The 27,801-nt window shown below is 38.7% G+C and overlaps 1 protein-coding gene across 4 annotated transcripts; it reads left to right on the top strand.

Annotated features, from left to right (window-relative positions):
• The first annotated feature begins 195 nt into the window (after positions 1-195).
• Positions 196-27,801, top strand: WDR47 (WD repeat domain 47). 4 transcript variants are annotated; one of them, XM_082311811.1, is made up of 15 exons: positions 196-336; positions 6,975-7,141; positions 8,305-8,388; positions 8,937-9,021; positions 10,869-11,671; positions 14,254-14,377; positions 16,910-17,088; positions 17,199-17,456; positions 18,142-18,217; positions 19,445-19,602; positions 22,943-23,112; positions 24,036-24,206; positions 24,591-24,722; positions 25,477-25,695; positions 26,435-27,801. In XM_082311811.1, exons 2-15 carry the CDS (start codon positions 6,984-6,986, stop codon positions 26,575-26,577), a joined length of 2,760 nt encoding a protein of 919 aa, XP_082167937.1. In that variant the 5' UTR covers positions 196-336; positions 6,975-6,983; the 3' UTR covers positions 26,578-27,801. The 4 variants fall into 4 exon arrangements, with proteins under 4 accessions (XP_082167937.1, XP_082167936.1, XP_082167935.1 ...); XM_082311810.1 differs by having other exon boundaries at positions 14,254-14,380; XM_082311809.1 differs by having other exon boundaries at positions 14,251-14,377.

The raw sequence follows: 27,801 nt of genomic DNA, 5'->3' as shown, positions 1-27,801 counted from the left end.
CCGCCCGGCGGCCGCCACCATCTGTCCCTCCCGCCCCCGCGGCGCGGGCGGCGCCCAGCCGCCCCGGCCCGGCCCCGGCCCGGCCCCGGCCCGCCCCCTTTCGCTTTCCACTCAGGCAGCGGCGCGGGCACCCCGCCCCGGCGCGGGGAGGGTCTTGGGCCGCCGCGCCGCCGGGCACTCAGCCGGGAGGGCGGGTGGCAGCCGCAGCGCCGAGCGGAGCGGCGCGGCAGCGAGACCCCGACACCGGGCCCGGGCCCGCCCCGCAGCTGAGGCCTGCCGCCATCTTCCCCTCACGCCCCGCTGGTGACGGCGCGAACGGGCCGCCGGCCCCCTCAGGTGAGTGTCAGCGGGCGGGACGGAGGGCGGGGGGCCGCGCCGCGGAGAGGCCGGGAGCGACCCGGCGGGAAGGGGCCGGGCCGGGGCGGGCTGACCGACCGACCGACCGCGCGGGGCGGCGGGGCAGGGGCAGGGGCTGCAGCCGCTGCGCCGTGAGGTGGGTGGGCGCTGCCCGGCGGCCTCGCCGACCCTGCGGCCGCCCGGCTCCGCGCCCCGTCCCTGGCGTGCGGGCACGGCCGCGCTGCGCGGGGCCCGCCGCCGCGGGGAGCATCGCCCCGGCTGCCGGCGCGGCGGCGACGCCCGGCCGCCGCCGTCCCTTTGTTGTGGGCGCCGCCGGCGGCGCGGGCGGGCCGGGTGCGGGCGGGCCGGGCCAGGCTGGCCGCGGTGGCCGGCGCGGTGCGTGCCCGGGCCCCGGCCCCGGGGCGGGCGAGGCGGCGGGCGCGGGGTGCGCCCCGTCTCCGGGGCCGCTTCAAAGCAGCGTCGGCTCCTCTGCGGCCCTGCCTGCTGCTGGTGCTGAGTTGACATTCCCGAGATGCTAATTCAGGCTCGGCGCTGTGGAATTAAACAGTGCGGTTGTTTTGAACCCTTTCACCAGCAGAGGTGGATTTCGTGTGGAATCGCACATGAAGAGAAAAAAAAGAGAAAAATTTGGAGCAAGTGGGTTTTTTTTTTTTTAGTCAAAATGCTTTCATTTCTAGTCTCTGTAACTTGTTGGGTTTTTTTATTTTTCTGCATTCTATTTTCACTCTGATATGGAAGTATTGCATAATTTAATGTCACCTTTTTGGCATTCATGATGCAGAATGCTCTGGGTAGAGTGTGCATGTTGTAACAGGGATTGATGAATGCAAAGAGCTCTGCCGGTCACCTCTAAAGCGTGGTGGGATAAGGATTACTGTGATGGCTCTAAAGCAACAGCTGATCTAGGCAGGACGAAAAATGGATTACTAGAGGCCAAGCCAGTGAAAAATCTGTGCAAGGAAGAAAAGGCTAGTACATAAGAGGACGCTTATTTGCTGTGTATTGGAGTAGAAAAAGGTTTCAACCGTAGAGTTCAACTGTACAAAGTTTGGTGAAGGTTTTCCATTAAGGGCTTAATATGTTCAATATAGTTCATTTGAAATAATGAATCGTGTGATCTCTTAAGGTAAGATGGGTGTCAGTGAGTTGCACTAACTGTCGTAGGAATCAATTGTAATAAAAAAAATTGGCCTATAGACCTTTTTTTTTTTGTAAATTCTTTTGATATAGAATAACTGGAAGATGATTGAGGGCACATCAGAAATGGAGCCACTAGGTACTGACCAGGCCCCGAGTACCCCGTGGGGTCTGTGTAGGCGGAACTCCGGAGTGGCCTCTGGGCAGGCCCAAGAGTCATATGTAAGTGACTGTGGGATGGATTAAGAGGTGAAATAACTTTATGCAAAACAGCCAGCTTTTTAAATATGTATTACTTCTTCACATTTGTTTTTTCTGTGACAATAGCTCACCAAGATGCTGAGGTTATAGATATGCATTGCAGCTGTCATTGAAGTAAGCGAACCAAGACTTCTAATTAGGCATTGCTTCTCCCTTTAAACGTATTGCCGCTCTCTCAGTATGACACTTAAGATTTGAACTATAATATTTCTTTCTTCTATTTCTGAGTAGTTAGAGATTTTTATATTCCTTGACCAGTTTTCTGAATGCATATTGTACACTATTGGCGAGTGATCTATTTCAGATGGTAAATAACATAGTAATAATGCTTATTTTAGAATTTCACTATTTACTTGTTTTCCAGAATATTAAACCTTACTTTAACTTTCTATCACGTGAATGCCTATGCATTTTAAATTTCTTCTAAGGGAGGTAACTTAGACTGTTTAGACACTATTTTTAGACACTTCTAGTTTATAAACATTTTCCCAAAATAGTATATTTATATGCATAAGTGCATTTTTTTTTTTTTTTTTAAAGAATTGTTTTCTGTGCTTATAACGCCATGAGAGGATTCTTGCTGTTGGCCTGTTCTTAGAACATGAATAAGGATGGAAAATTTAGGAGCAGGTAGTCTGTGTTCCAAAGAGCGTGTTTAAAGGACGTCTTGTCCATTGAAGCTCCAGAGAAAAGATGTGCCAGGTTTGTGGCAAGAAGTTGGGTTTTTTTCTTGATGTAGATTTGTTAAGAGGAAAACCAATTTAAATACAGAACTAGGGGAAGATGACAAGGAGGAGTGGACAGGAGAAAGAAGGAAGGAGGACAAGTGTGGAAAAATGCTGTTCTGAAAAGACTGGGTAAGATAAAAAGGTTGTAGCAAAAACCTGGTTGGTAGAAGGCAGCTGAAATGTTAAGCTCTAATACTCATTTACTTTCATTTCTACCTCAAGCTAATGCTGTGCTTCAATCGTTCTTGAGTATTAGTGCTTGAGCTGATCAGACTGTGATGCCATGTGCCATATGTGCTGGCAGAAAGCAATATAGTGGGATGGACCAAAGATGCAGCTTGAGCTCTGATCTTGAGTTTCCCTGCTGTTCTTTGCTTTTTAATTATTATTAATTTTTATTTATACACATACACACACACATACCACTGAATGTCAGAAAAACTGATACATTTCACAGGGGGTGATGTGTAAGCCTATGTATATTTATAATTTCATGATAGTGTTACAGTGCTGCTTGTTGTTTTGACAGCATAATGCTTATAAGAGGAGTCTGAGCTCATCAGCCTAAAAATCCATCAATTAAGTAAAAATTTTCTCTAGTAGGTTTACCATCCTTTTCCAGCTATTTGTGTTGCTCTCACAGCAAATGCACACTGAATATTTTCATAAAATTGTTAATGTATGAGCTTAGCAGTGTACCTTGACTCTCCTTCAGAAGTTCAGTATCCAAACTGTGTTTGGGTATTGTATTATATTTTCTTAACAGGACCCCGAAAGTGCTGTTACTAGTCCCACATCAAATATGGAGGGCGCCAGTCATCCTTTATCCTAATTTATATGGGCAACATAAATAAAGTAAATAAAGTTAATTGTTAGAATTGGCAAAGGCCATATGTTCAGGACAAACCTGTTCTTTTAAAGCTACAATGGAAAATGGAAGACAACTTCTTGCGGATGTTAGGTTTTCCTTGATGTAATTTTATTCTTAAGCAAAGTACTGAGTATTAGGCTCCTTTTCCATCAATAGAATATATAAATAATTAATTTTAAGACAGTCTTGAAGCTGTGTGGGGTGGCTTCCTCTTTAGACTTGAGTCCAGTAGATCCAGTTGAAAAGAAGGCTGGACTTGGTGCTCCTTTCTGCAAAGCGAGTCTTAGCCTGAATTTCTCTAGTAGTTTTCTGATGGGGAGTTTCAATATAGCTTTGCCTAAGTTTTACTTTGTCTTTTGGCAAGGAAGTTAATTTAATTTATATAAAAACCACCAGTGCCATAAAGCATAATAAAAGAGAAATGCAAATGCATTAGGTGAGGTTGGGAATTAAGATTTTAATATTAAACTGCTGCTTAAATTTGTGTTGATTTCCCCCCCCCCTTCAGTGTATAAGAGTAGGGCTGAATTTTTCTTTGGGACTAAAAATCCATATCCAACTGCCAAAAGGGGAAGTTGAAACAGTGCTAAAACATAAGGAAAAAGCATCTTTCTACAAGTTTTGGCTTTGTATTTGTGTGTCTATCTGCCTTCTTTCCTGCAGCAAAGCTTTCTGCAAGCCAGGTTTTAATTTTTTCCTTTTGACTTTACTAGCCAAGAGTGGGCACGTGGTCTCTGGGTGTGTCTTCCATGAGACCCATCAAAACACTTGCTGATTGGAGTCTTCTGTGACTAAAATCAGAATTAAACCCAGCCATTTTAAAAAAGAAGTTAGGCCATTTCATCTGGCACAATTAGGTCTCTGTTGTTCCAAAATAAACTACGCTGCTATAATCAAATGCTTTCCTAGTCAAATGTTCTGGCAAAAACTTACTTGGAAAAAAGTTGGCATACCACTGTGAGGAAGCTGGAAAACTTGGGGATTTAGATGATGTAGTACAAAGACCCCTCTTACTAATGCCTAATTTTTTGTATTCCTTCAAGTTCGTTAGCATTGGTTTTTGATGATCAGTGAGAAATTTCACCGGAGTATTTGTCTCTTCCCCTCTTCTCCGGTAAATAATTGATTTCTTCTTAATACTTCGAGTGTCTTAGTTGGTTTATTCAAACTTATTATATCTGTTCTTTGATTTCTTATTACCAGTTTCTGTGCATATCTCCTAATATGAGATAGATAACTGGCTTATGGACTCCAGTTTTCCAAGGCAGAGGTATCTGGAGGCTGCATCATCTCTTCAGCTTGTCTTGGGAGCCGCGTTACCCGCAGCTGGTTGTCTTTCAGCATCATAGTTGCTAGATCTCCACATAATTCCCTCAATGGTTGTGTGAGGGAATTCAGTATTTTGACTTCCCCTTTTGAATTAAAAGGGGGAGCAGCTGGGGTGACTATAACCTGTTGCTGTGGACACCTTGCTCTGTATGGTCATCTCCCTTTACTCATTTTTCTGATCACTGTTATTCCATTGTCTCTCCTTGTTCCTGGGGATATTGCCTCCTACTGACAGTTCATCACTGATGCTGGCTTCTTCTCTGTTCTTTGGTGCACTCTCATAATCAACTTAAGTCAGGTTAAGACTTTGCTGCTGCCAGAAAGCAAAGCTCTGTCAGTTCCTGTCGTGGTTTAACCCCAGCCAGCAACTAAGCACCACACAGCCGCTCGCTCACTCCCCCCCGGTGGGATGGGAGAGAGAATCGGAAGAGTAAAAGTGAGAAAACTCATGGGTTGAGATAAAGACAGTTTAATAGGTAAAGCAAAAGCCACACGCACAAGCAAAGCAAAGCAAGGAATTCATTCACTACTTCCCAGCGGCAGGCAGGTGTTCAGCCATCTCCAGGAAAGCAGGGCTCCATCACACGTAACGGTTACTTGGGAAGACAAACGCCATCACACCCAATGTCCCCCCCTTCCTTCTTCTTCCCCCAGCTTATATACTGAGCATGATGTCATATGGTATGGAATAGCCCTTGGGCCAGTCTGGGTCAGCTGTCCTAGCTATGCTCCCTCCCAGCTTCTTATGCACCTGGCAGAGCACAAGAAGCTAAAAAGTCCTTGACTAGTGTAAACTCTACTCAGCAAGAACCAAAACATCAGTGTCTTATCAACATTATTCTCATCCTAAATCCAAAACACAGCACTCTACCAGCTACTAAGAAGAAAATTAACTCTATCCCAGCTGAAACCAGGACAGTTCCTTGTGTCAGCATTAGTGCCCTTGTGTCCGTGGAGCGAATAAATGTTTCACTTGCGCCCGGATCAGAGGAGTGGTCTGGCTAACCGTTCGGCTCCGTTGTAGGTGCCGTGAAGCGCCTGGGGATGTGTGGCGGGGTGCAGAAGTGAGAAGAGAGACCACCCCTTTCTGCAGTAACATGGGCTTAAATTGAGTTTCTCCGGATGTGAAATTGCGTGCTTGTAGCTCCTAGCTTTTTTGGAGGGCTCTTGATGAGGCAATGCTACGTGGCTTGGCGGTGTTATAGAGTTTCTCCCCACATCCCCAGATAGTTTTCAGCAGACCAACTTGGGAGCTACAGTTGTGAAGTCTTCTTAGGTTTAAAAAAAAAAAAGTTGAACAGCTGCTACTTTAAGTCAGGCTTAAGTAACCATGCAAGACTTAGCCAGAAGCAGAATTTATTTTAGGTTTCCTAAGGGAAGTACATGCTAAAACTCTCATCCTTGGAGGAGTTGTGTTGCAAAGGAACTTGGACATTGTATCCATGGGAGCTTTAAACAAGCTGACTGCTGGCAGCCAGGGCTTTGGCCTGTCACTGCCCCAGCTGCATCTTCCCGTTTTTTCTTTCTGCTGGCTGGAGATCTCATTAGACTGTTGAGCCACTTCAGCACATGAGTTGGTGGAAAAGCTAACCCAGTGACAAAAGTGAGGAGTGCTAAGGAAGGGCCAGGAACACGCAGCTGGAGGCAGGTGAGTGAATGGGACTCTGGCAGTCAGCGGTCAAACTGGCGTAGGACACCTTGGGTTTGCAGCTTTAGATTCTTCATAAAGCATATAGACAGATGTATGTGTCCTTATGAAGGAAGAATGAAAAGCCTTGGTTTAATTGCCATATACTACTGCAAAAATGGGTAGGGGGAGACTGCACTTTTAGTGTGCTGTGCTCTTTGTATGTGTTAGAAACATTTAAGTTTATATGTAAGTTCTCCAGATAATGACATAGTAACTGGCTCATTTTTATGCTCTTTGAACTTCACTGTTTGCATTTCAGAAAGGAAAATTTTACCTGTTGCAGACTTGGTAAGCACAATATTTTCACATTGCAGGAGGATTGATTTCTTAGTAGATTTGTTTATCTGGGCCCCTATATATGCATAGGACAGAGATAAAAAAGATGGAGATGCATTGTTAGGTCTTAATTGTGGCTTCATAATCAACCTCTTAAAATCAATTTCCTAGTCTTGTCTATTTAGTTTTTATAATGCTACAATATTCTGTCTTGTAAAACTATTTTTAGATTGTTTGGGTTTTTTTTTTTTAGTAGCCAACATTTAACCAAGCATAAAATAGGATATTGATCATAGCTAAAATTCTCTGTTCTTTTCCCTTTTAGGCTGCCATCATGACGGCTGAAGAAACAGTGAATGTTAAAGAAGCTGAAATAATTAAACTAATACTAGACTTTCTGAACTCAAGGAAACTTCATATCAGTATGCTGGCACTTGAGAAAGAAAGTGGGGTCATTAATGGCCTGTTTTCAGATGACATGCTTTTTCTAAGGTAAGACTTCTTTCTCTGGTGCTTAAATACCACATATATGAAAACATACAGTTGGATTATGATTCTGTGGGCAGCCCCGTGCCACTAAACAGGAGGTCTTACGCCCTCATCATATTCTGCTTCTTCCTGATCCCAATTCTTTGGTCCAGCTCAGAACTTAATGACCTCCTTCTATGAGCTGCTTGAAGGAACTGAGAGTTGGTGTGATTTACCATTCACGATACTGCCCTCAAAATTATTAAAGGAGTCACTGTAGATGCACACTAGTTTTTTAGCATTGCCGTTTTCTATTTCATGCCAAAGGTACTTAATAACTTTATAGAAGCATGAGAAAATAACCAGCTGTTCTTAAAACATTAAAAAATACGTTTTATCACTGAACAAGATTTCACACCTGGCTTCCCTTTTGTTTAAAATTATGGGTATTGGAATATAATGAAAGAAGAATTAAGAGAAAGATTAAAGTTCATTCTATTTGTTTCATTTTTTAGCTTAGTTGGAGTATATGTCTAATGAGAAACTCGCTCCTTCCTTGTAGATCTGGGCCTTTTATAGAGAGCTCTGTGTGTGATATGAGGGCATGAAGAAATTGAACTAATCCACCTGTACAGCCTAGCCCACTGGTCTTGGAGTTGGAGCTCTTGGGCATAGTTCCTGCCAAGCTGTTCCTCTTAATATGGGAGTTGTGTGTTTTCCCCCCACCTCCCCTTATAAAATATGCCCAGCAGTATTTATACAATTAAAATTAACTCATTTTTAAGTTTGCTTTCATTCTTCAGGATGTATTCATCGAATCAATATATTTATTTGTATTCTTCAAGTAAGATTTTTTTTTTTTTTTTTTTTTAAATAAGGATTACAGGTAAAGCAGGACACACAGGAGCATTTGGTCCGTTCTGATGTGCCTTTAAAAGTAATGAATACTTGTCCTTCTTGTATGCAGTTATTTTTACAAGATATTGAGAAAGGACTTGGATTGTGCTCTTATTACTAGTCACATCAGACAGTCGTCTTGGCATCTGTGCAAAGCATTAACTTTTCAAAGCAGGCTGATCACCTGTTGTATATTTAAATGACTGTTGTCTTTTTAAATGAGCTGCTCACTTAGAAAGAAGAAGGATGTTCTTGTCCAATGAAATTAAAGTGACTCTTTCTTTTACTAGGCAATTGATTCTTGATGGTCAGTGGGATGAGGTTCTTCAATTTATTCAGCCTCTCGAATGTATGGAAAAATTCGACAAGAAAAGGTAAAATAGAATGTATGTCAGAGTTCAGTTTTTTGAGTTGTGGAAAATACATTAATTTCTAGTATTGTGTATGAAAGCAGTAGTTCTAAGTTTTTGTTGGTTTTTTACCTTAGTTTTTGTTTTTTCTAACCTGTATACAGTTCCTAAAGTGTATGAATTTGTTTTTTTAACTTAAACTATGAAAAATATGTGTACACAAACTGTAATGAGTTTTCATTTGCCATACGCTTTAGGAACATGGTGCATGTTTTTATATTTGGCTGCTCCTGTCATATTTTTATTTAAGAAATGAGTATGATTGCTGTACTTCTTATTAGCCTTCTAATATTTTAAATGTAATATTTCTGAAAGCAATAACTGAAAAAGACATTTCCTGTTAAAATATCATTTTTTGGTTACCAATTTATTAAAATTTGAGATCAGAGTTCCTTGTCATTGCAATTTCTATGCCTAACTCAAAAATTAGATGTAAAATACCCTGCTTGTTTCTGAAAGAATGTTTAGCTACTGGATCAAGATGTGTATAGTATTTCACTTCTTACCCGCAGGTTTCGTTACATTATAATGAAGCAGAAGTTCTTGGAAGCCTTATGTGTCAACAACGCAATGTCAGCGGAAGATGAGCCTCAGCATGTAAGAATTGTCTCTGTTTTGGGAATCTTTTTGTTGTCAAGAAGCCTCTTGAGATATTCTGATTAAAGACAGAGTGGAAGCTCCCAGCACCAAATATACAAATTCTAGCCATTACCAAATGGTTTCATGAACAATGGAAAAAAATAATTTATATCCTTTGGAAATGAATGTGGCTACCAGGTCTCAAATAGAATTGTATATACAGGGGTCGCTTGAAACTTAGCAACGTAGATCAGTGACCATATTCCATGTTTGTGGTCCTGATCCTGAGATTTACTTTACACCATTATGCTAAAGTAAAGGGCTCTTTTTTTTTTCAAGAGAGTTCTGAAGCAAGCCTCGGAATCATGGAAGTCTGTCATAATTAGGACCAGGTGAAAGATTCTGATTTGAATTAATCTTAAACTTAATTTCTGTTGCTTTTAGAGAGAAAGGACGCAGTTGTTTCTTTGGAGGGAACAGATGTGTTCACAAAGGACCGATTCAGTTACTTGTGCAAGCAGCAGGAGTTGTGAACTTAGTTAATGTCTCTTTCCATATTGAAAACCTAAAACTGACAAAGAAGGTGTGCAGATTGTGGAATTCATTATAGTTTTTCATTTATGTTGGTAATACAGGAATACCAAATTCCTAACAAAAATGTTATGAAGTTAAAAATGAAGATGCCAGTAGTTTTAAGACAATTGATTTCATTTTCCAAACTGAACTGATTTTAATTCTCTGTCCCATTACGCGTACATTGTACTGCAGGGTCTCCTCTTGACAGTGTAGAGAAAGCTAAAAGTAAGTCTTTATTTATAGTTGCAAACGAAAGGTGTACCATTCCTCTAATCACTCAATCTGTATACTGTTACTAGATAGCAGTAGAGAAAAAAAATTCAGATTTTGTCCTTTATTTTTTGTTTTGAATGTTACCAAATGTATTGGTATGTTGTAGATGAAAGGCTGCTGTACTGAGCAGATGCTAGGTAACATGGGTATGTGGGGTTTTGGTTTTTTTTTTTTGGTTTTGGGTTTTTTTTTTGGTTTTGGGTTTTTTTTTTGGTTTTGGGTTTTTTTTTTGGTTTTGGTTTTTTTTTTTGGTTTTGGTTTTTTTTTTTGGTTTTGGTTTTTTTTTTTGGTTTTGGTTTTTTTTTTTGGTTTTGGTTTTTTTTTTTGGTTTTGGTTTTTTTTTTTGGTTTTGGTTTTTTTTTTTGGTTTTGGTTTTTTTAAATCTTTGTAACTAAAAATGCCAAGTTATGTGTATTTAATATGGTTCTTGGCTTTTAGCTATCAACAAGCTTTGTACTAAAGCCCTCTATTCATTTGGAGGTCTTACTTTCTGAGAATTTTCTGAACTTTTTTAACGTTTTTGGTTGAAGAACAGAAAATCTCGATATAAAAGGCAACTCAAAAGTTGCTAATCACTGGAAACTAGAGAAATCTACAAGCCTTTTATAATTTATGCCAATAGCTTTTCATAGATGTAAAAAAAGGAAAAAAACTTCAGTTGGTTTGAGAATGGAAGTAACATTCTATGCTACAATAGAATTGAAGCTGTTTAGCTACAGATTTAAAATTTTAAGCCTCTGAAACCTGCAGTGACATGAAAACGTTCCATAGATCTGTAGAAAATGGAACTGGGGGCGATTTCAGGAAGTCAAAGCATCCAGAAATTTGGCTCTGTTGTACTACATTTGCATTAGCAATTTCAGACTCTATATTGTATACTGTTTTAATTAAAATATAAACAATAATAGTAATAAAGAAATGATAGCAAAGAAATTCTGCTACTGCCTGTTCTTCTTCAACTAACTGCTTTATTGTAGAAACATGTACTACAAACTACTCTGTTAATATTTCTGTAGCTGGAATTTACAATGCGAGAGGCTGTGCAGTGCCTACATGCGCTGGAAGAATATTGTCCCTCTAAGGAAGACTACAGTAAACTCTGCTTGCTACTGACGCTGCCTCGCTTGACCAACCACGCAGAATTCAAGGACTGGAATCCCAGCACTGCACGGGTTCACTGCTTTGAAGAAGCCTGCGTCATGGTGGCAGAGTTTATTCCTGCCGATAGAAAACTGAGTGAGGCTGGCTTCAAAGCAAGTAACAATCGTTTATTTCAGCTTGTAATGAAGGGATTGCTTTATGAATGTTGTGTGGAATTCTGTCAGAGTAAAGCAACAGGAGAAGAAATCACAGAAAGTGAAGTATTGTTGGGCATTGATCTCTTGTGTGGTAATGGGTGTGATGACTTGGACCTTAGCTTATTATCATGGCTGCAGAATCTGCCAGCTACTGTTTTTTCTTGTGCTTTTGAACAAAAGATGCTTAATATTCATGTTGATAAACTCCTCAAGCCTACAAAAGCTGCGTATGCTGATCTTTTGACACCTCTTATCAGCAAACTTTCTCCTTATCCATCGTCCCCAATGAGACGGCCTCAGTCAGCAGATGCTTACATGACCCGCTCCTTAAACCCTGCCTTAGATGGGCTGTCGTGTGGATTAACAAATCATGATAAGCGAGTCACAGACCTTGGGACCAAAACTTCTCCAATGTCGCACTCCTTTGCTAATTTCCATTACCCGGGAGTACAGAATCTCAGCCGAAGTCTCATGCTTGAGAATACTGAGTGTCACAGCATTTTTGAAGAGTCGCCTGAGCGGTAAGTGCAACTGTAGCTTTATTTTTACCTTGGCTTATGTTGCACTTTATATTACTGGCTTCTTCCTGCGTTGTAACTTTGAACGTAATTGTAACAATAAAACATAAATTGATTGTTTAAATTCTGTTGTAATTAAAACTGTCTGCAAGGTGTTTTCTGCCTTACGCTTTTATGATCAAAGTAGGTTTTCATATTTGGTCTTGAGCCTTATGGATTCAATATGGACTCAAAGTTGAAATCCTAGTGCAGAGCACAAATATGCTCTGATGGTGTAATAAAGTCTAGCTAAAATTTGTGTTCAGTATTACTGAACTCTTTCATTCCAGATAAATCAATGGAGACAGTGGAATAGCTGTAACTCCTTCTTCTTTCCCCATCCCACTCTGTCCTCAAGTGTCTGTAAATTTTGGTCCTGACACTGTAAATGATTAAGTATACTTCAAAAATTTCCATGTAGAAATAGTCCCAGTGAAGTCAGTGGAAATTACTATATGCCGTCATTGTAGCATTCTTCTGTCACTTAAACTATTATGATAGTAGTTCAGCTTAAATATTTACTTACCATTTTCCAAACCAAATCTGAATGAGGTGGTTGAATGTGTTATGGTTTTTTGTATTGGACTTGGAGATAGTTGGGTTATGATAGCAGTGAATGCATTAAAAGAAGTTATTAGTAGCAACGTAGACTGCAGAACTGACCTCTCTCCTCCCTTAAGAACTAAAGCCTGTATCAAAACTTTGCACTTTTTACCTTCTGAGAGAAAAGTCCTGGTAACTAGGAGAAATGGTACTTGTCAATTAAGAGCTTATCATGTTTTTGCTTGGCCTTTATTTCGATCAGCAGTTCTGCCCCTTTCTATCCATGTTATATCCATGCCTCTCTAGAAAGCAGTTGCCAGCTTTTCTGGCTCTTGCAGAACCAGGTGGGTAACTGGCACTGCACTTGGGTGCACTGGCCAGCAGAGGACACTTTTAGAGCTGTGGTATTTCAATCCTAGCTGCAGTTGGTGATGTTGTCTATTAGTTTTGCCTTACAGCAATATTTTGTATCTTGTGATAAGATAAAGAGCAGCTGTAACTAAACTCAATAAAAAGGAAACAAACACCATCATACTGGTGTCAGTTTACCAATTATAATGGAAATTTTTGCACTAATGTATGTCTTAATACATTCTCTTAATGCTTATCTTTGAAAGGAGCTATTTTGTTTGATTCTAAATGATCCACTTTAAGTCTTTGGTTTTACCAGTGTCTTCACAACTGGAGTTTTTGTGGATAGCTTAAGTCTTATGGAAGTATCTCTTGAGTTCCATTTTTAAAAAGTGTACCTCCTGAAGATAGCAATGAATTGTGAATCCTCTAATTTTACCCCTCTGTATGCACAAACGTTAACATTTGTGCCTGTAGCCCCAGGGACCAATGTTAAAACTGATTCTCGAAAGTTGTTTTTTTTTTTTATTTCCTTTTTCAATTTTAGTGTACTGGAATAATTCTGCACAAATTGAGTAATGTTGTAGACTAAATGAAGTGGTAAATTGCTGCAGTTTTTCTTTGTGTAAACATTTGCATATGATGTCAAGTGAAGTTGATCGATCTTAACATGTTTTTTCATTAATTAGTACATTTCTTGAAGGTTAGAATTAGATTAAGGGGCCAGACCCGTAGTTTTCAAGAAGGCATCACATTTTTCGGAAAAAATCTAACTTCAGATTAAGTGTCCAACTTAAACGGCAATATTTGCAAGGGTAGAAGCTGGGAAGCTGAGCTTTATGTACATGTGGCCCTTGCTTCCTCTTGCACATGACAGAAATATGGTATTTCTTTTAAGTTGTATCCGGCAAGCAATTACTTGTCTTTTAGTCAGCTAAGTTACTTTTGTTATTATACCCAAAAACTTCAAAACAACTTCTTGAAGAGCTTTGCTCCAAGTCACTGAGTAAAAAGGGCTTTATAAGTTGACAAAACTGAAGATGGGAATCCAAAGCTTTTAATGTGTTCTGCACACTCACCGATTGTGAAAGCATTTTGGAAAGAGTTCCATGCAGAAATACTTATATGATATAAGAATAGCAAAACTGATATAAACATTTTCCTATGTAGCACTTTCAGGAATGTTCAAGTTGATGGATGTTAAGTATAGTTTAAATTTAGATTGATAGTGATACTAATATCTTAGAGAAGACTTTAGTCACATAGTATATCTGATACATTCCATGCACATAATTGTTTTGAAAACAGAAGGTCTTGAATAACTTGCTAGTTAAAGGGTATATAATTCAAATGTCGGGATAGAAAACGTGGAATTTGGATATCCCATGGTGGTAAGGCTTTTTGGAAAATGTGGGGACAAAGCACACTGACTGTACGTGCTTTTTGTTTGTCAGAGGTTTTGTTTTATTTAGTGTAACCCATTGCAGGTGGCATTTTTTCAGTATCTTCAGTTTTATGTGACTTAAGAAGTTTGCATACTTCTGTTATCAGATTTTACTCTAGAATGTTATCTTTCTCTACTTATCAGGGGATTTTCTACTTTTAGTTTTTCTCAATTAAGCTTCTCTTCTCTTCCATGTTGCTGCAAGAAGTGATACTCCCGTGGAGCCACAGCGTCCCATCAGCAGTGAGACTTTGTGCCAGAGTTCAGTTTCAGAAAATGAACCAGTTAATGGAGCACAGAGTCAGGGATCAGCCAAACAAGAGAAAAATGAGGTAGTGGTTGTTTGTTTAAAAATAATGAGGCCTTTTGAGCTGTGTTCTGATCACTTCATAATGATTTGGCTTTGTGTTGAGAATTTCATGCATGACAATGGGTTGCTTTGAATCTTGTTTTTACTATAGCGAAAATACTATGTTGGATCTTGTATAAGAAACTACTTTTTTCCCATTGTATAAAGTTCTGCTGTCATTTGAGTCTGTAATGCAGCTGATTAGTGTGCCTTCTCTTATCAGCAGTGTTGCTAAACTGTTGTGTACATCTAAAAAAAAGGCTTTGCAGTACTCAAAGCCAGCAATGTTAGATAAAACAATGCTTAAGAATCCTCTTAGTGTTTTAGCAAGGAATCTGGCATGTAGCCTGCAATTTTTGGTGTTAACACCAAGTTTCATAGGTCATCTTACATAATTTTGTCTAGGACACAGAGAAATTAAAACTGGATAATTCCCTGGTAAATGTATCTTTGCTATTCAGAATCCAATAGCATAACCGTTTTTTTGATTCATCTTTGAAGGCTTGTGCCTTGACTATCCTTCTTTTTTTCCCATTTTTCCCCTTAACAATGGGGAAAGTGAAATAATAGTTCAGTACAAAACAATGAAAACAGTTACCTATTCTGTTCCCTTCCCACAGTTTTAAATATCTGCCTCTTAATTCAGTAATAAGGAATAACATCGTGTATGTGGTCTGTTTGCAGACTCCAGTTTGGTTTTCTGAAGTAAACTTTGTCTTGGCTTATGGCATCTATATGGTACTGAAAACCAGTCTAGTCTTGACAGGGCTATAGTCGTGTAGACGCTGGATACTTGAGTGAGGCAATGGGGTCTACTGGAGGATTAACAAAGTCCTCCAAACTTGAGGACTTCACTCCCCTCAAGGACTTTGCTGAGTAACTTCTTTGCTGCAATAACGTTGTGTGCACATTGGGAGGAAGGAGCTTAGCTAGATGTATGACAGAGCAGACTTCAAAAGGCAAAAAAACCAAACGCAGAATTAGGAGAGGATGAAGACGGGAGACGCTGTGCTGTAGGTGAAGATGTTGGCCAGACTATTATACACAAGTAGAAAAGAATGTAGTACCCAATCCAATTTTGCCTTGTTTTGTTTTCCACATCGTAGTGGTGTATGTGTATACCTGTGCAAGTAAGAAATTCATTTAAGTGTCTTTTCATAGCTTTATTTTTGTGTTGTTCCTAGTGGTGTTGAGTTAGGAGCCAGAGTTTATAGAATAGAGCATCTAAGCAACATATTTTAGGTTTAGGTGTTGGATTCTGTATCATTATTACCCAAACTGAAGGATCAAAGGATTGAATCCAATTGCAACAAACAAGTATCAGTCATGGAAAGAAGTATAGACAAGAATATACCTGTTGCTTAAAGGATTATAACCCAGTGACTGGGGAATAGTTCACGTATTTGAAATATAGAGAAAACTTCAGAGTTTCTAAATTGCAAGTATTCATCTCAGGTGGAGAACTTTTTACAAATGCAACAGAGCTAGGAAATCCATTATAAAACAAAAAATTATTGTGCTGGAGAACACAGAATTATAATGCAAGTGTTTTTATTTAGAAGAAATGCAAAGGCCTATAGTTACAAAGAAGGATCCTCTGCATGAATTGTCTGAACTAATGCAAAGTTATCAGGATGTCCTTATGCAGCTTAGAATCACTAGATGACAAAGATGTCACTTTGAAAAAAAAAAAAAAAAAAATCCACCAGGTTTTACTATTTTTTTTCCTAGTTTGATAAATGTGCAGTTAAGGGTTTTTTCAGTGTTGATATTTTGGCCTTGGACTAAAGTTCTTTTAGTTCTCAATGGGTTTTTTATTTGTTCATTTTTAACTTGTTCTCAACTGTTTTATGGTGGTATCATTCGGAAAGAGTGGTACAGAGAGAAAGTGAGGATTAGGGAATGCAGAAGGCAGGAAGTCCTGAGGAGCTGGCAGTGTGGGAAGCTAAAGATAGTACATAAAAGGGAAGAGACTATGAGAAAGGAAGCTCAAGTATTTGTGCTTTGTCCAGAAAATACGGAATAGTAAAGTTAGAAGAAGGTACCAATTTCAAGAGTAAGATCTAACACTTGGATAGATGGCTTCAAGGGTGGCTACTGGGAGAGGTAAATCTGCTCTGCAGACCAATGGCAGAAAATACTGAATTTATGCTGGAAATATGTCTTGGAATTTGGAATGCAGCTTACATTGTTTTCTGATTTTTATTTTCAGTTTCCAATTGCCTATTTGTTTTGATGTTAAGTAATAATTTGGAAGTTTTGTAGGAACGAGGAGCCTTCTTCTGAATTAGGGCAGAACTACTTCAACAGTGAATTGTACAGACTGGCAGCTATTTCCCTTTTTAATATGTAAATTATATCTGCTTTTAGGGAAGAATGAAAGCATTGCTCCTCAGAGGAGCATCTGCTGGCCTTTTGATGGTTATATTGAAATAACGAACCAGAGAGTGAATATTTAGGTTAAATACCGCAATTAGCTATTTAATTTTCATTAGTAATTCTCATTTCTTTCAAGCTTCGCGATTCAACAGAGCAGTTTCAGGAGTATTACAGACAAAGACTACGTTACCAGCAGCACTTAGAACAGAAGGAGCAACAACGACAGTTGTACCAGCAAATGTTGTTGGAGGGAGGTGTAAATCAAGAAGATGGAGCTGACCAGCAACAGAATCTTACTGAACAGTTTCTTAACAGGTTGGGGGGTTTTATTGCTTCTCCCTCCACCCACTCCTATTCCTCCTCAAGTCCTCATAATAACCTGTTTTGGTGGTCTTTTTTTTTTTCCTCTTGTAATTTGTTATTAGGTCTATCCAGAAGCTGGGAGAATTAAATATAGGTATGGACAGTCTTGGAAATGATGTACAAACACTTAGCCAGCAATGTAACGGGAGCAAAGGGAACGTGTCTACCAATCCAGCAAGTAACTTTACATCACCACCTTCAGATGCTAGTCCGAGGATAACAACTGATAGCCAAAATGTTAACACCAGCACTCCTCGAAAGCGTGGATCAGCTAATCAGATACCCTTTCCTGAAGAGTCACCTGTACAGGGGAATCAAACGTAAGTTATGTGAGAAATGTCTGTCTGTTAGCACTGTGGGAGTAGCTGTTCATATTTATTTTTAGTTATCAAATGAATTTGTCATTGAATAGGGGTATTTAGCTCATGATCAGTGTTTTCTATATATTTTTTAATCTTTTTTTTTTTTTTGACAGCACACATGAGAAATAGTGGTTATTTGTTATGGTTTAAATTTTATGTTTATTTTTAATTTCAGACTCGTTACTCCATCTTATATGTATCATTCTTGTTTATTTTGTGTTCTAAGTTTCTGAAAGCTTTTTTATTAAATACAAACTAGATGGAGAGAGAGGCAGGGTAGAGGTAGGAATTGGATTTCTTCTGTTAACTAAAGGTAGTGCTTACCTGAAAGCAGCAACCATTTTTCCACGTATGTGTGTATATATGTACATACGTATGTATGTTATGGAATGAAAACAAGTATTTTTAACTTGCATTCACTTGTTCAATGCCTAGAGTTGCTGCAAAACCAGCAACCTCATATAAAGATTACAGTTTAATGATAAAGAATCAGACACACATAACACTTGTCCACATAAATTAGTCGGTTCTAAGTATGACTGAAACTGTAACTTTAGTCCAAAAAATACTTATAAACAAATCTGTCCCTGCTCTTTTTTTTCTGTCTTGTTGTGAATTTAAACTATTCACCAAATCAAAACAGTGTATCAGAACATGCTGTCACTCAGCCACAGTTGGAAGACTCTTCAGGGAATTTAAGTAGGACAAGAGGTGATGAGGTGAGTTTTCTTATTGTCCTTTACAATTTGTGTTTCCACAAGATTCAATATTTAATCCTGAGTATATGACATCCTCTCATTGTTAATAGATTGTTTAGAATGAACTTTGGTTGATGCAGTACCTACAGAACCATTGAGATGGGAAGGGACCTCTGGAGACTGAATCCAAACCCACTGCTCAAAGAAGGGTCAAGAGCAGGCTGTTTGGGGCGGGGTCCAGTTGGGTTTTGAGTATCTCCAAGGATGGAGACTCCACAGTTTCTGTGGACAACCTGTTCCCATGTCTGACCACCCTTATAGTGTTTTTAAAACAACAAAAAAGTTAAAATGGAATCTCCTATATTTCAATTTGCGTCCATTGCCTCTTGTCCCTTCACTGGGTACCACTGGTAAGAGTTTCGCTCAATCTTCTTTACTCCTCCTATCAGGTATTTATATACACTGATGAGACTTACACACACCCACACATACCCCCGAAAGGCTTTCTCATCTCCAGGCCAAACAGTCCAGCTCTCTCTGTTTCTCCTTGTACAATGGAAGTTCCAATGGGATGTCTTTTACAGCTATTGTTTTGTTCTCCAGGTTGAAACTTTGATTGTTGGACTCCAATCAGTATGGCCTGACTTTAGGGAAATAACTTTGCACTAAGTACATTCCAAAGTTTCTGCATCGGATAAATAAAAATCAAAATTTTAGAAAAGTGGTGATGATGAAGTCATCTAGAGGGTGATGTAATAAAGCTTAGCATAATTTAATTATAACTTTGTGTTATCTACAGGGTGAAAAGCTGATTCTTATGTTTAATATTATATTTGTTTTATAAACTGTGTTTATGGATTGGACTGTTTTCAGACAAATGCAGCTTTGTTCCCCTTGCAAGTTTCACACAGATCAAATGTGTTTACACAGAAATAAACTGTAATATGCTTTTGAGATGGGCTGTTTAGAAGAAAAGCTGTTGGTAGCCTGGAGGGAGAATGAGAAATGTTAATCTAATGTTAGCTTTAAGAGCAAGTTGAAGAAAAGAACTTTTTGAAGTATCCCATTCCTTGACCTGGAGTAGACATTGTTTTACAAATCTGTAATTTGAATACTTTAGCCTGGTCCTGCTACTTATTAATACTTTGGTACAATAGTTGTGACTGTTTTGCTGAATAATGTACATCCACTTTTAAATGTCCAGTTTTATGCTGAAGAAGCTAATTTGATTGTTATCCTTTTACGCAGGATGAGAAATCAAAAAAGCAGTTCATTTGCATTAATACTCTAGAAGACACACAAGCTGTCAGAGCTGTAGCCTTTCATCCCAGCGGGAGTTTATATGCTGTTGGCTCCAACTCTAAAACTTTGAGAGTCTGTGCCTATCCAGATGTAATTGACCCAAGGTAAGAAAACTTGTATAATCATTTATTTTTCTGTAGCACTTTTCTCCTGTAGCTACTAGTATCTGTACATTTCATACCTTTATTTTGTTGTCATAAATAGTGTCATGCTTTCCTTAAAAACTTGAACTGCCAAAGAAAAATAAGATCTGCTGAAGAATTTGTATATTTGTGGGCTACTTTTTTTGCTCTCTTCCATTACTGGCAAGATGCTTTGCCACAATACCACACCTTTCCTTATAAAAGTGTTATTTTTGTCTCAGCAGGTGGGCTTTTCTGTGTTTACTGTGATGGCTTCTGGTTTTGGTATTCTAGCTGTAAAAGTGGGAGAAAGCATGTCAGTTCCCAAGCCAGCACAACCTGGGCTTCATGAGATGGTTTCTGGCAGAAGGACAGACTTAACAGTAGAGAAAGCAGCATCTTCTTCAGCTTTTACAGCAAAATTTGCCAGAGCATGTCTATTGGCCTGTTGTTGCTATAAACATTGTTTTCCTGATACTTTGGTTCCTTGACAGGAAAAGCACTTTTTGTGGTTTACTGTGCACCTAGTCTTTTCTGTTTTCTTTGCACCCTTTTTTTTTTTTTTTTTTTTTTTTTAATGGGGAGGGGGGAAATATTTTTTCACCTAGAAATAAATATTGCCATCTCAATAACCATCTCCTTGTCTCTCCAATTACATTATTTTCCTGGAGTAGGGAGGGAAGTGCAGGCATCTAAAACATCACAATTTCACAAGTATGCACGGTGACTTTATCTGGGACACCTTCCCAGTTTAGGATTCATGTTCAGGCTTCCAAAGTGTTCAAAAAGTAATCTGATTTTTTTTTTTTTCCTTTCCTTAAATATCATCTGTAAGGTAGCCTTTGAAGTTTAATTCCAAAATATTTATTGGCAATGTATGAAACAAACAAAGAGTTGATTTCTCTGATAGCCAATGCAAGCTGACTTGCTGGGCCTGAAGCCCAGGCAACCTCCTTTTGCTTGGTAAACAGTGCAAAACATTTTCAGTGGAATGAACACCTCCTTATTGAGTAACTCTGCTCCCCCACAACTTACTCTAACCATTGGGAAAGGGTAGATTGACTCTGCAGCCTCTAGTTACAGTGCGCAATCTGATGTCACAAATGACACGGCGTACCTGGATATGAAAGGAATACTGAGATTTCCTTAATTCTGAACTTGTACTTCTTCCTCTTACTGTTTTTTTTTTTTTTTTTTCACTGTGCTTACAGTAAGTCTGCCAAAAACATTTCATCATGGGATTTACAAGTCAGCAGACATGATCTTAAAGATAGTCATATTGTAACAACCTGAATCTAGACACATATTCAAAACTCTTCCTGTTTTTCAAAAAGCTGTAATTGTGTAGAGTATCTGGTACATAGCAGTTGTTTAATTCTACATCAAAGTTTTGTTGGGATTTTTTAAAATTCTTAAAATTGTCCTTTAAACCGATATATGATTCAGGACAGGTTAGTTTTATTGTTTGTTTGTTTTTTCCTTTCTCTACAGGTATAACAGTAGTGTGCTTTTTTCACGTGTTTGAGATTAAACACTGGCAGATACACGTTAGAGTTCTGCAGATGTTGCTCAGATAATCACGGTGCTTCCACACAGCTGACTGGCAGCATGTGGTCCCTGTGCTGGGCAGGTGCTCCCATGTCCTGACAAAGTCAGTGATTCTCAGCTGCTGCCTCCACCTCTTAACAAATGTTGTGAATCCAAACTCTGAGTGTGATACAAGGCATTAGGCCATTTAGGAAGATCCATAGTGTGTGTTGAATGGTGATTCTGATTTAGGCTAATCTGTCATGGATTTCCTCTCTGGCAACAGAATAAAATTAGCTTCCATGTAGATTTATTTTAGTATTCTTTACTAAAGCCATGTTTATCTCCAAAGTTTTTAAACAGACTTAGATGTTTGTCTTCTGTTTTTTCTCTCTGCCTCTTTTGTTGAAGGATTTATAGTATGGTTTCTGAATTTTTCAATAGCAATTTAATTTGTTGAATTTCTATTGTTGATGTTACTGGAGTGGATGTTGATGGAGTTGGATACAGCAGTACTTTATCTTAGCACTTGACTACTTCCTGCTATGTGAACAGGGAAATAAGATTGTAGGAAACTAATCAATTGAAATAGAGGAAATGTACATCAATGGGACTGTTCCTTTTATTTCAGCCATGTGTAAAGCTGATCTGGTTTCAGAAATAAGAATGTATGGTATGCTTAGATGCTGTGAAGATTCCTGCATTAACATAAAATGGTGAATGTGTCTGTCTTGCACAGACTGCTGTATTAGCTTTTCTAGTAGATGAGTGAAGCTTTGAGAGTCACCTTATTCCACAAATAATACCCAATGTACAGCTCATAATGATGAACATGTATGAGGCTTTTTTCTCTCTTTTTTTTTTTTTTTTTTTGGGGGGGTGGTGGTGTCTTTTATTTAATGGCCAAAGAGGAGACAGTACTTGACTACCCATCATTTTTCTGTGTCTTACCAGGTGGGGTTAACACAGAAGCATTTTTTTCTTGATCCTTTAACCACTTTAAGCGCTTGATGAGTCCCACTCATTCTGACAGCAAGAATGGCATAGACAAAAACTTTTTGGATAAAACAGCAGGCCTCAGTTTTTATTGTTACAGTACTACTAGGCACAACAACAGCCCCAAACACAAGTATATGGAGCCCAGTCATATAATTATGCTGTCATACCAAACACAATCCCCAGTTAGGCATTATGTCTGGTGAGTGAGAAACACCTTCCTGCACACATACACAGAGTTTACACAGACTTCTGACTTCTTCTTTCAGGAATCTGGATTTTCCAACCTGTGGCCTGACCCAGCCTTTAGCCATGCCAGCTGCACTGGGTGCTGCCATAGATAGTGTGTGCTTTGTGAGCTTTCTTGGCCTACTGTTGCTTAGTTGAACTCAAGCACGTTCAAAAGTGGCCACAGGATCAAGATGTTGAAGCATGAAGAATGTAAAGAAAAATCCCACCAATTTAAGACTCAGGGGATAAGGTTTCATTGTATGTAGCTAATAATTGCGTATTTTATCTGTATCAGCCCTTTATAGATGAAGGGACTGTGTAAGTTTTTTTTTACACATCCAGTCACAAATACAATGGGAAGATGAGGAAAAACTAAGAAAATGGGATGGAGAAGATCCTTTTGTCTTGTCTTAGGTCATATGTATATGTTTCAATGCAAACAGCAATACGTATTTCATGTTACCTAAAATAATAGCAAAACAGTGTTTTTCATTTTAGAATACATTGTTTTCCTTCCAAATAACAGGAAATTGGATTTTTTCTTTTTTTTTTTCTTTTTTTTTTTCAGTGCTTATAGTACTCCTAAACAACCTGTAGTTCGCTTCAAAAGGAACAAGCATCATAAAGGATCAATCTACTGTGTAGCCTGGAGTCCCTGTGGACAGTTGTTAGCTACTGGTTCCAATGATAAATATGTGAAGGTCCTGCCTTTTAATGCAGAAACTTGTAATGCAACAGGTAGTGTGTGTGTGAATTTAGTTTAAAGAATTTATTTTCAATTATTTGTCCAATATTTGGCAAAACCAATCAAAATACATTGATTATATAGTTAATAGGTTTTGTTATTTTTATTCTAATACTTTGATTAACTTATTCTCTTTTCCCTTTCACTATGACTGTAGTCTCTGTCCAGCAAAGAGACACTGTGGGGTTGGGGATTATCTTTTTGGGTTTTGCTTGGTTTAGTTTTTTGGGTTTTTTGCATTTTGGTTTTGCTTTTGCAAGACTCTGTGGTATTGTGCTGTCTTCTGGTAGCTGCTTTTCAGATATGGTAAAACAACCAGATGGTCTTACCCAACTCTAGTTCTTGACTGTCAGTAGGAATTTATTGCCACTTCCAGTTCCCCTTTTTCTTGCCTAGTTCTATCATCTTCTCCCCCATCTTAGAAGTCTAAGGCTTCTCTCCCATCAAATACTATTTTCCATGCCCAAACCCTCCTAATCAATACACTGAATATGGCTCTTATCTTTTCTGGTTTGAGCTTAGGCTGTCTTGTCCTATGTGTTTCAGTGTTCTCAATGATCCCTTCTGGCAGAGAAAGCCTTTTTAGTTTACAAAAATAAATAAATGTACTCTATAAACACTGGCTGGAATTGGCTGTGGAGATGGTCCATGTGCCTTTTGCAAAGCTTTAGGAACTGTAGGAAGCTCAAGCAACGCTCAATAAAAATAAGATTCTTAAAGATTTTATTTGAACTGTAGTAACTGAAATGGAGTACTCTATGGAAAGTGCACAACAGCGTTTATGCTTGGTAGTATACCTACTCTTGCCTAAAATATTCTGTGTTGTCACTGTAGCAGCTTTAAAGATTGTAGCACTAACAGTGATAAACAGAGTATATGCCTCATTTTGTTCCTTGTTTTTTTTACGTTGTTTTAGGACCAGACTTGGAGTTCAGCATGCATGATGGGACAATCAGAGACCTTGCTTTTATGGAAGGCCCAGAAAGTGGTGGTGCTATCTTAATAAGTGCTGGAGCAGGGGACTGCAATATTTACACAACAGATTGTCAGCGAGGACAAGGCCTGCATGCTCTAAGTGGTCACACTGGTATGTATGTTGTTGCGTCTCTCTTGTACGTGTTAAGTCTGTATTATATTCTAACAAACTTGTTAATTGGGTTTTTTTTTTAAGTCTTCATGTTTTTCTTTCTAGCAAGACTTTTTTCTCTCCAGATAGCTCTTGAGGTATTGGGGCGGGGGGGGCTGTTTTTAAATACATTGGCTGTTAAGTTAATGGAGAGAGTGCGTGCTTCCCTCCAGAGAAGATGCAAAGCTGGGTATTGCCTTACGCGGTTGGCATTTTAGATCGTGCAACGTGCAGGTTTTCCATAGGACTGTTAAATCTATGAATGCAAAAATATAATCAGAACTGTAATATTTCATTATTTGATTAATGATATTTAATCAAATAAAGAAGTCTTCTTGTTCACAGGTCATATTTTAGCACTTTATACATGGAGTGGCTGGATGATTGCATCTGGATCTCAAGACAAGACTGTAAGATTCTGGGATCTGAGAGTGCCAAGCTGTGTTCGTGTTGTGGGAACAACGTTTCATGGAACAGGTAAGATTTGCTATCGTGCTTCTGATCATTCTTGTATAAAAATATATTTTAAAGATGTCTAGTATAGAGTGAATGTAAGGGTGTTTTGCATCACAGAATGGAGGCTTGGCTCTAAAAGAAAGAAGTTGGGAGAATATCTTTACCTCTGAGTTTTGTGGTTGTTTTTTTTTTTTTTTTTTTTAAAGTAACATTTCCTTTCAAAAGTTAGCTAGTTTTTTGCCTTGTGACTTTCAAACAGACCACTTCCAAGTACATTAAAATAAAACAAAACACAAGATAATTGTTTCAGAATCAAAGGAAGGGGTGGGAAGGACGGCCGTTTTTGCAAGTTGTCAACATGCTAGATAGAAATCTGCAAAAGGATTCTTAAGAACCACTTGGGTTCAGATTTGTTTCTTGAAACTGGGGGGGCGGGGGGGGGATTCTTTGTAGTATTCTACATGATTTCATAAAGAGTGACTCTTTCCTGTGATGAAACAGATACTTTTTTTTTTTTTTTTTCTCATGCAGCTTTAATAGTGGCTTTGCTACTGTTCCAGTGTGACCTATGGCTTCAGAGTTTTAAGTGCTAGAACATAAAAAATTCCTTATTTTAAGATAACAGTAGCTAGGTGTGTTCACCTTAAATTTAAGGCCAGCATTTGGTATTCTTATATGATGTATATTCTTGTTTGGAAAAAAAACAAAAGCTGGCTATTTGCACAAATGTACATAAATATAGTGTGTGTGTGTGTGTTTGTTTTTCCTCCCGTAGGAAGTGCTGTAGCCTCAGTAGCTGTTGATCCCAGTGGTCGTCTCCTGGCTACAGGACAAGAGGACTCTAGCTGTATGTTGTACGATATTCGAGGAGGACGAATGGTGCAGAGCTATCATCCTCATTCCAGTGATGTTCGTTCTGTTCGCTTCTCTCCAGGGGCACACTACTTGCTCACAGGATCATATGATATGAAAATAAAGGTGACAGACTTGCAAGGTAACGTACTACAAAGGATACTAGGCTAGTTTTCAATTTGATGCTTTTAATATTGAAGTTGTAAGAGAACTTGGTTCAAAGATCAGGTTTTACTTTAAAAGGGGGAAAAAATCATAGAGCTTTGAAGGGTTTGAAATGTATATAAATGTGATTGTATCTGTTCACAATTGGCTAGTTGTGTTGCTAAGAATGTAGGCTATGAACCAAATCTTGGTTTTGGGTGGGGGTCTGATTATGACAAAATAACTAATTAACACTGTTGCCTGATTAGATGGCCATTGCTTTCAGGCAGCAGTCATAAAATTGACCCTTTGAAAAAAGTATAATAATAATGCTTATTTTTATTGGGAAGAGTTAATAAGAGAGAAGATATTGGGTACATCTAATCAACTTGATTTTTCTTGGACTATTAAATTTTAAATCTCATTGTTTAAAATACCAGTATTCACAGTTTCTAAAGTTGTGCTGTGTCCAGTAACACCTAAAAACCAAAAGAGCGGGGGCCTTGTGTTTATACTTCGTGTGTGTGCGAGAGAGAGAGGGGGGTCAAGTATGCTTCATAAGGTGAAATACATGTGTAAGCTTTACTAAACAAACAGGAGAGAGAAGAAAAACAAACAAACAAACAAAAAACAAACAGACAAACAAAAAACCACTCCGAAAAACCCACCCCCAAAAAACCAAAGAGCTGGGATATAAATTCATGGCATGACTAACAATTTCTGTTCCTCTGCTGTAGGGGACCTCACGAAGCAGCTTCCTCTTATGGTGGTAGGAGAGCACAAGGACAAAGTTATTCAGTGCAGATGGCACACACAAGATCTTTCCTTCTTGTCATCTTCTGCAGACAGAACTGTAACCCTTTGGACCTACAACGGCTAGAGCGCGAACAAAGGCAACCTATGCAGCTAAAGCACAGAGACCTGAGACTACAGAACTGTAAAAACAAAGTAATAATAATTAGGCATTGAGAGAGCAGCAGTTGAGCAGGAGAGTGTCTTATCGAGAGGAGGGGCACTTGTCACAGGTTTTTCTGGTTTCTAGGAGGTCTTGGTGTTTTCAGTATATTCTTTTGCAGTGCTTTCAGTCTTCCATGTGAACTCATGCTGCTGTGACCTATTGTAGTCTTGTTGCCAAAGTCTATGAGGAGAACTCTTATGTTGTCGATGTGCACTCGAAGTAACATGAATGACGTGTTTACAGTTTGGTATTAATTGCATTCCTTGGTCTTTGCCTCAATGACAATTTTATATAGGAACTTAAGTTGAACAACACTTCAAGTCTGTATGTAACTAGTTCCACACACACACAGGAAAGATAAATTACTTCCACTGTTTTTCAGCTTTATTATATTTATCACTTCTCAACAAGAAGTCAAACTTTATAGCATCTCCACAACTTCAACTTTTTTAGTAATAAATTCTGAACTTTAAAGGTGACTAGGCAGTAACCACATCTTGATTATGGTCCATTATATAGTGTGGGGTTTTTTTCTTTCTTTTCATCTAAACCGGGGGAAATGTTGCTGTTTTTACTACATGACATTGTTTTGAACAAGCTAACATGTTGGAGGGGAAAAAAGTAAAATATTGATTTTTTTTTTTTTTTTGTAGAAACATATAATATTTTACTTTTTGAATGCAACAGAATACCTCTGTGTATAATGTACTGTAGAAAAGAGTGGATTGGCAGCAGTTGTCACAGTGAGCTTAATGGCTATCAGTTTTTCAAGTAAAAGGGATACCATTAATGCTGTAATAGAAACCAGCATGGCTTAAAATGCTATGTCTGCATGATAATTTAAGAATTAAATTGTTTAAATTCCCAGTTCAGAAGCTTATCTGAATTTTATTTCTTGCACTGTTTATGTATGGGAAATTGCAGTTTTATTTCTACAAAACTTTAGAATCTAATGTTTATGTATTGTTATATTTTCATATTGTACAGTTCCTTTTACTTTTTAAGATATAAACCTTAAACATTAGGTTATTTATTTATTTGAACTGCAGTTAAGTTTTGGATTCTCTTGGTTACTAAATTATATGTGCACTGTAGCAAGCATTCTTAACTATCGTATAAAAGTGGAAAGGTAACTATAGAAGTGTA

Source organism: Platalea leucorodia (genome assembly GCF_965183815.1).
Source record: "Platalea leucorodia genome assembly, chromosome: 5".
Lineage (NCBI taxonomy): Eukaryota > Metazoa > Chordata > Aves > Pelecaniformes > Threskiornithidae > Platalea > Platalea leucorodia.
This window is presented reverse-complemented; position numbering and strand designations above follow the sequence as displayed.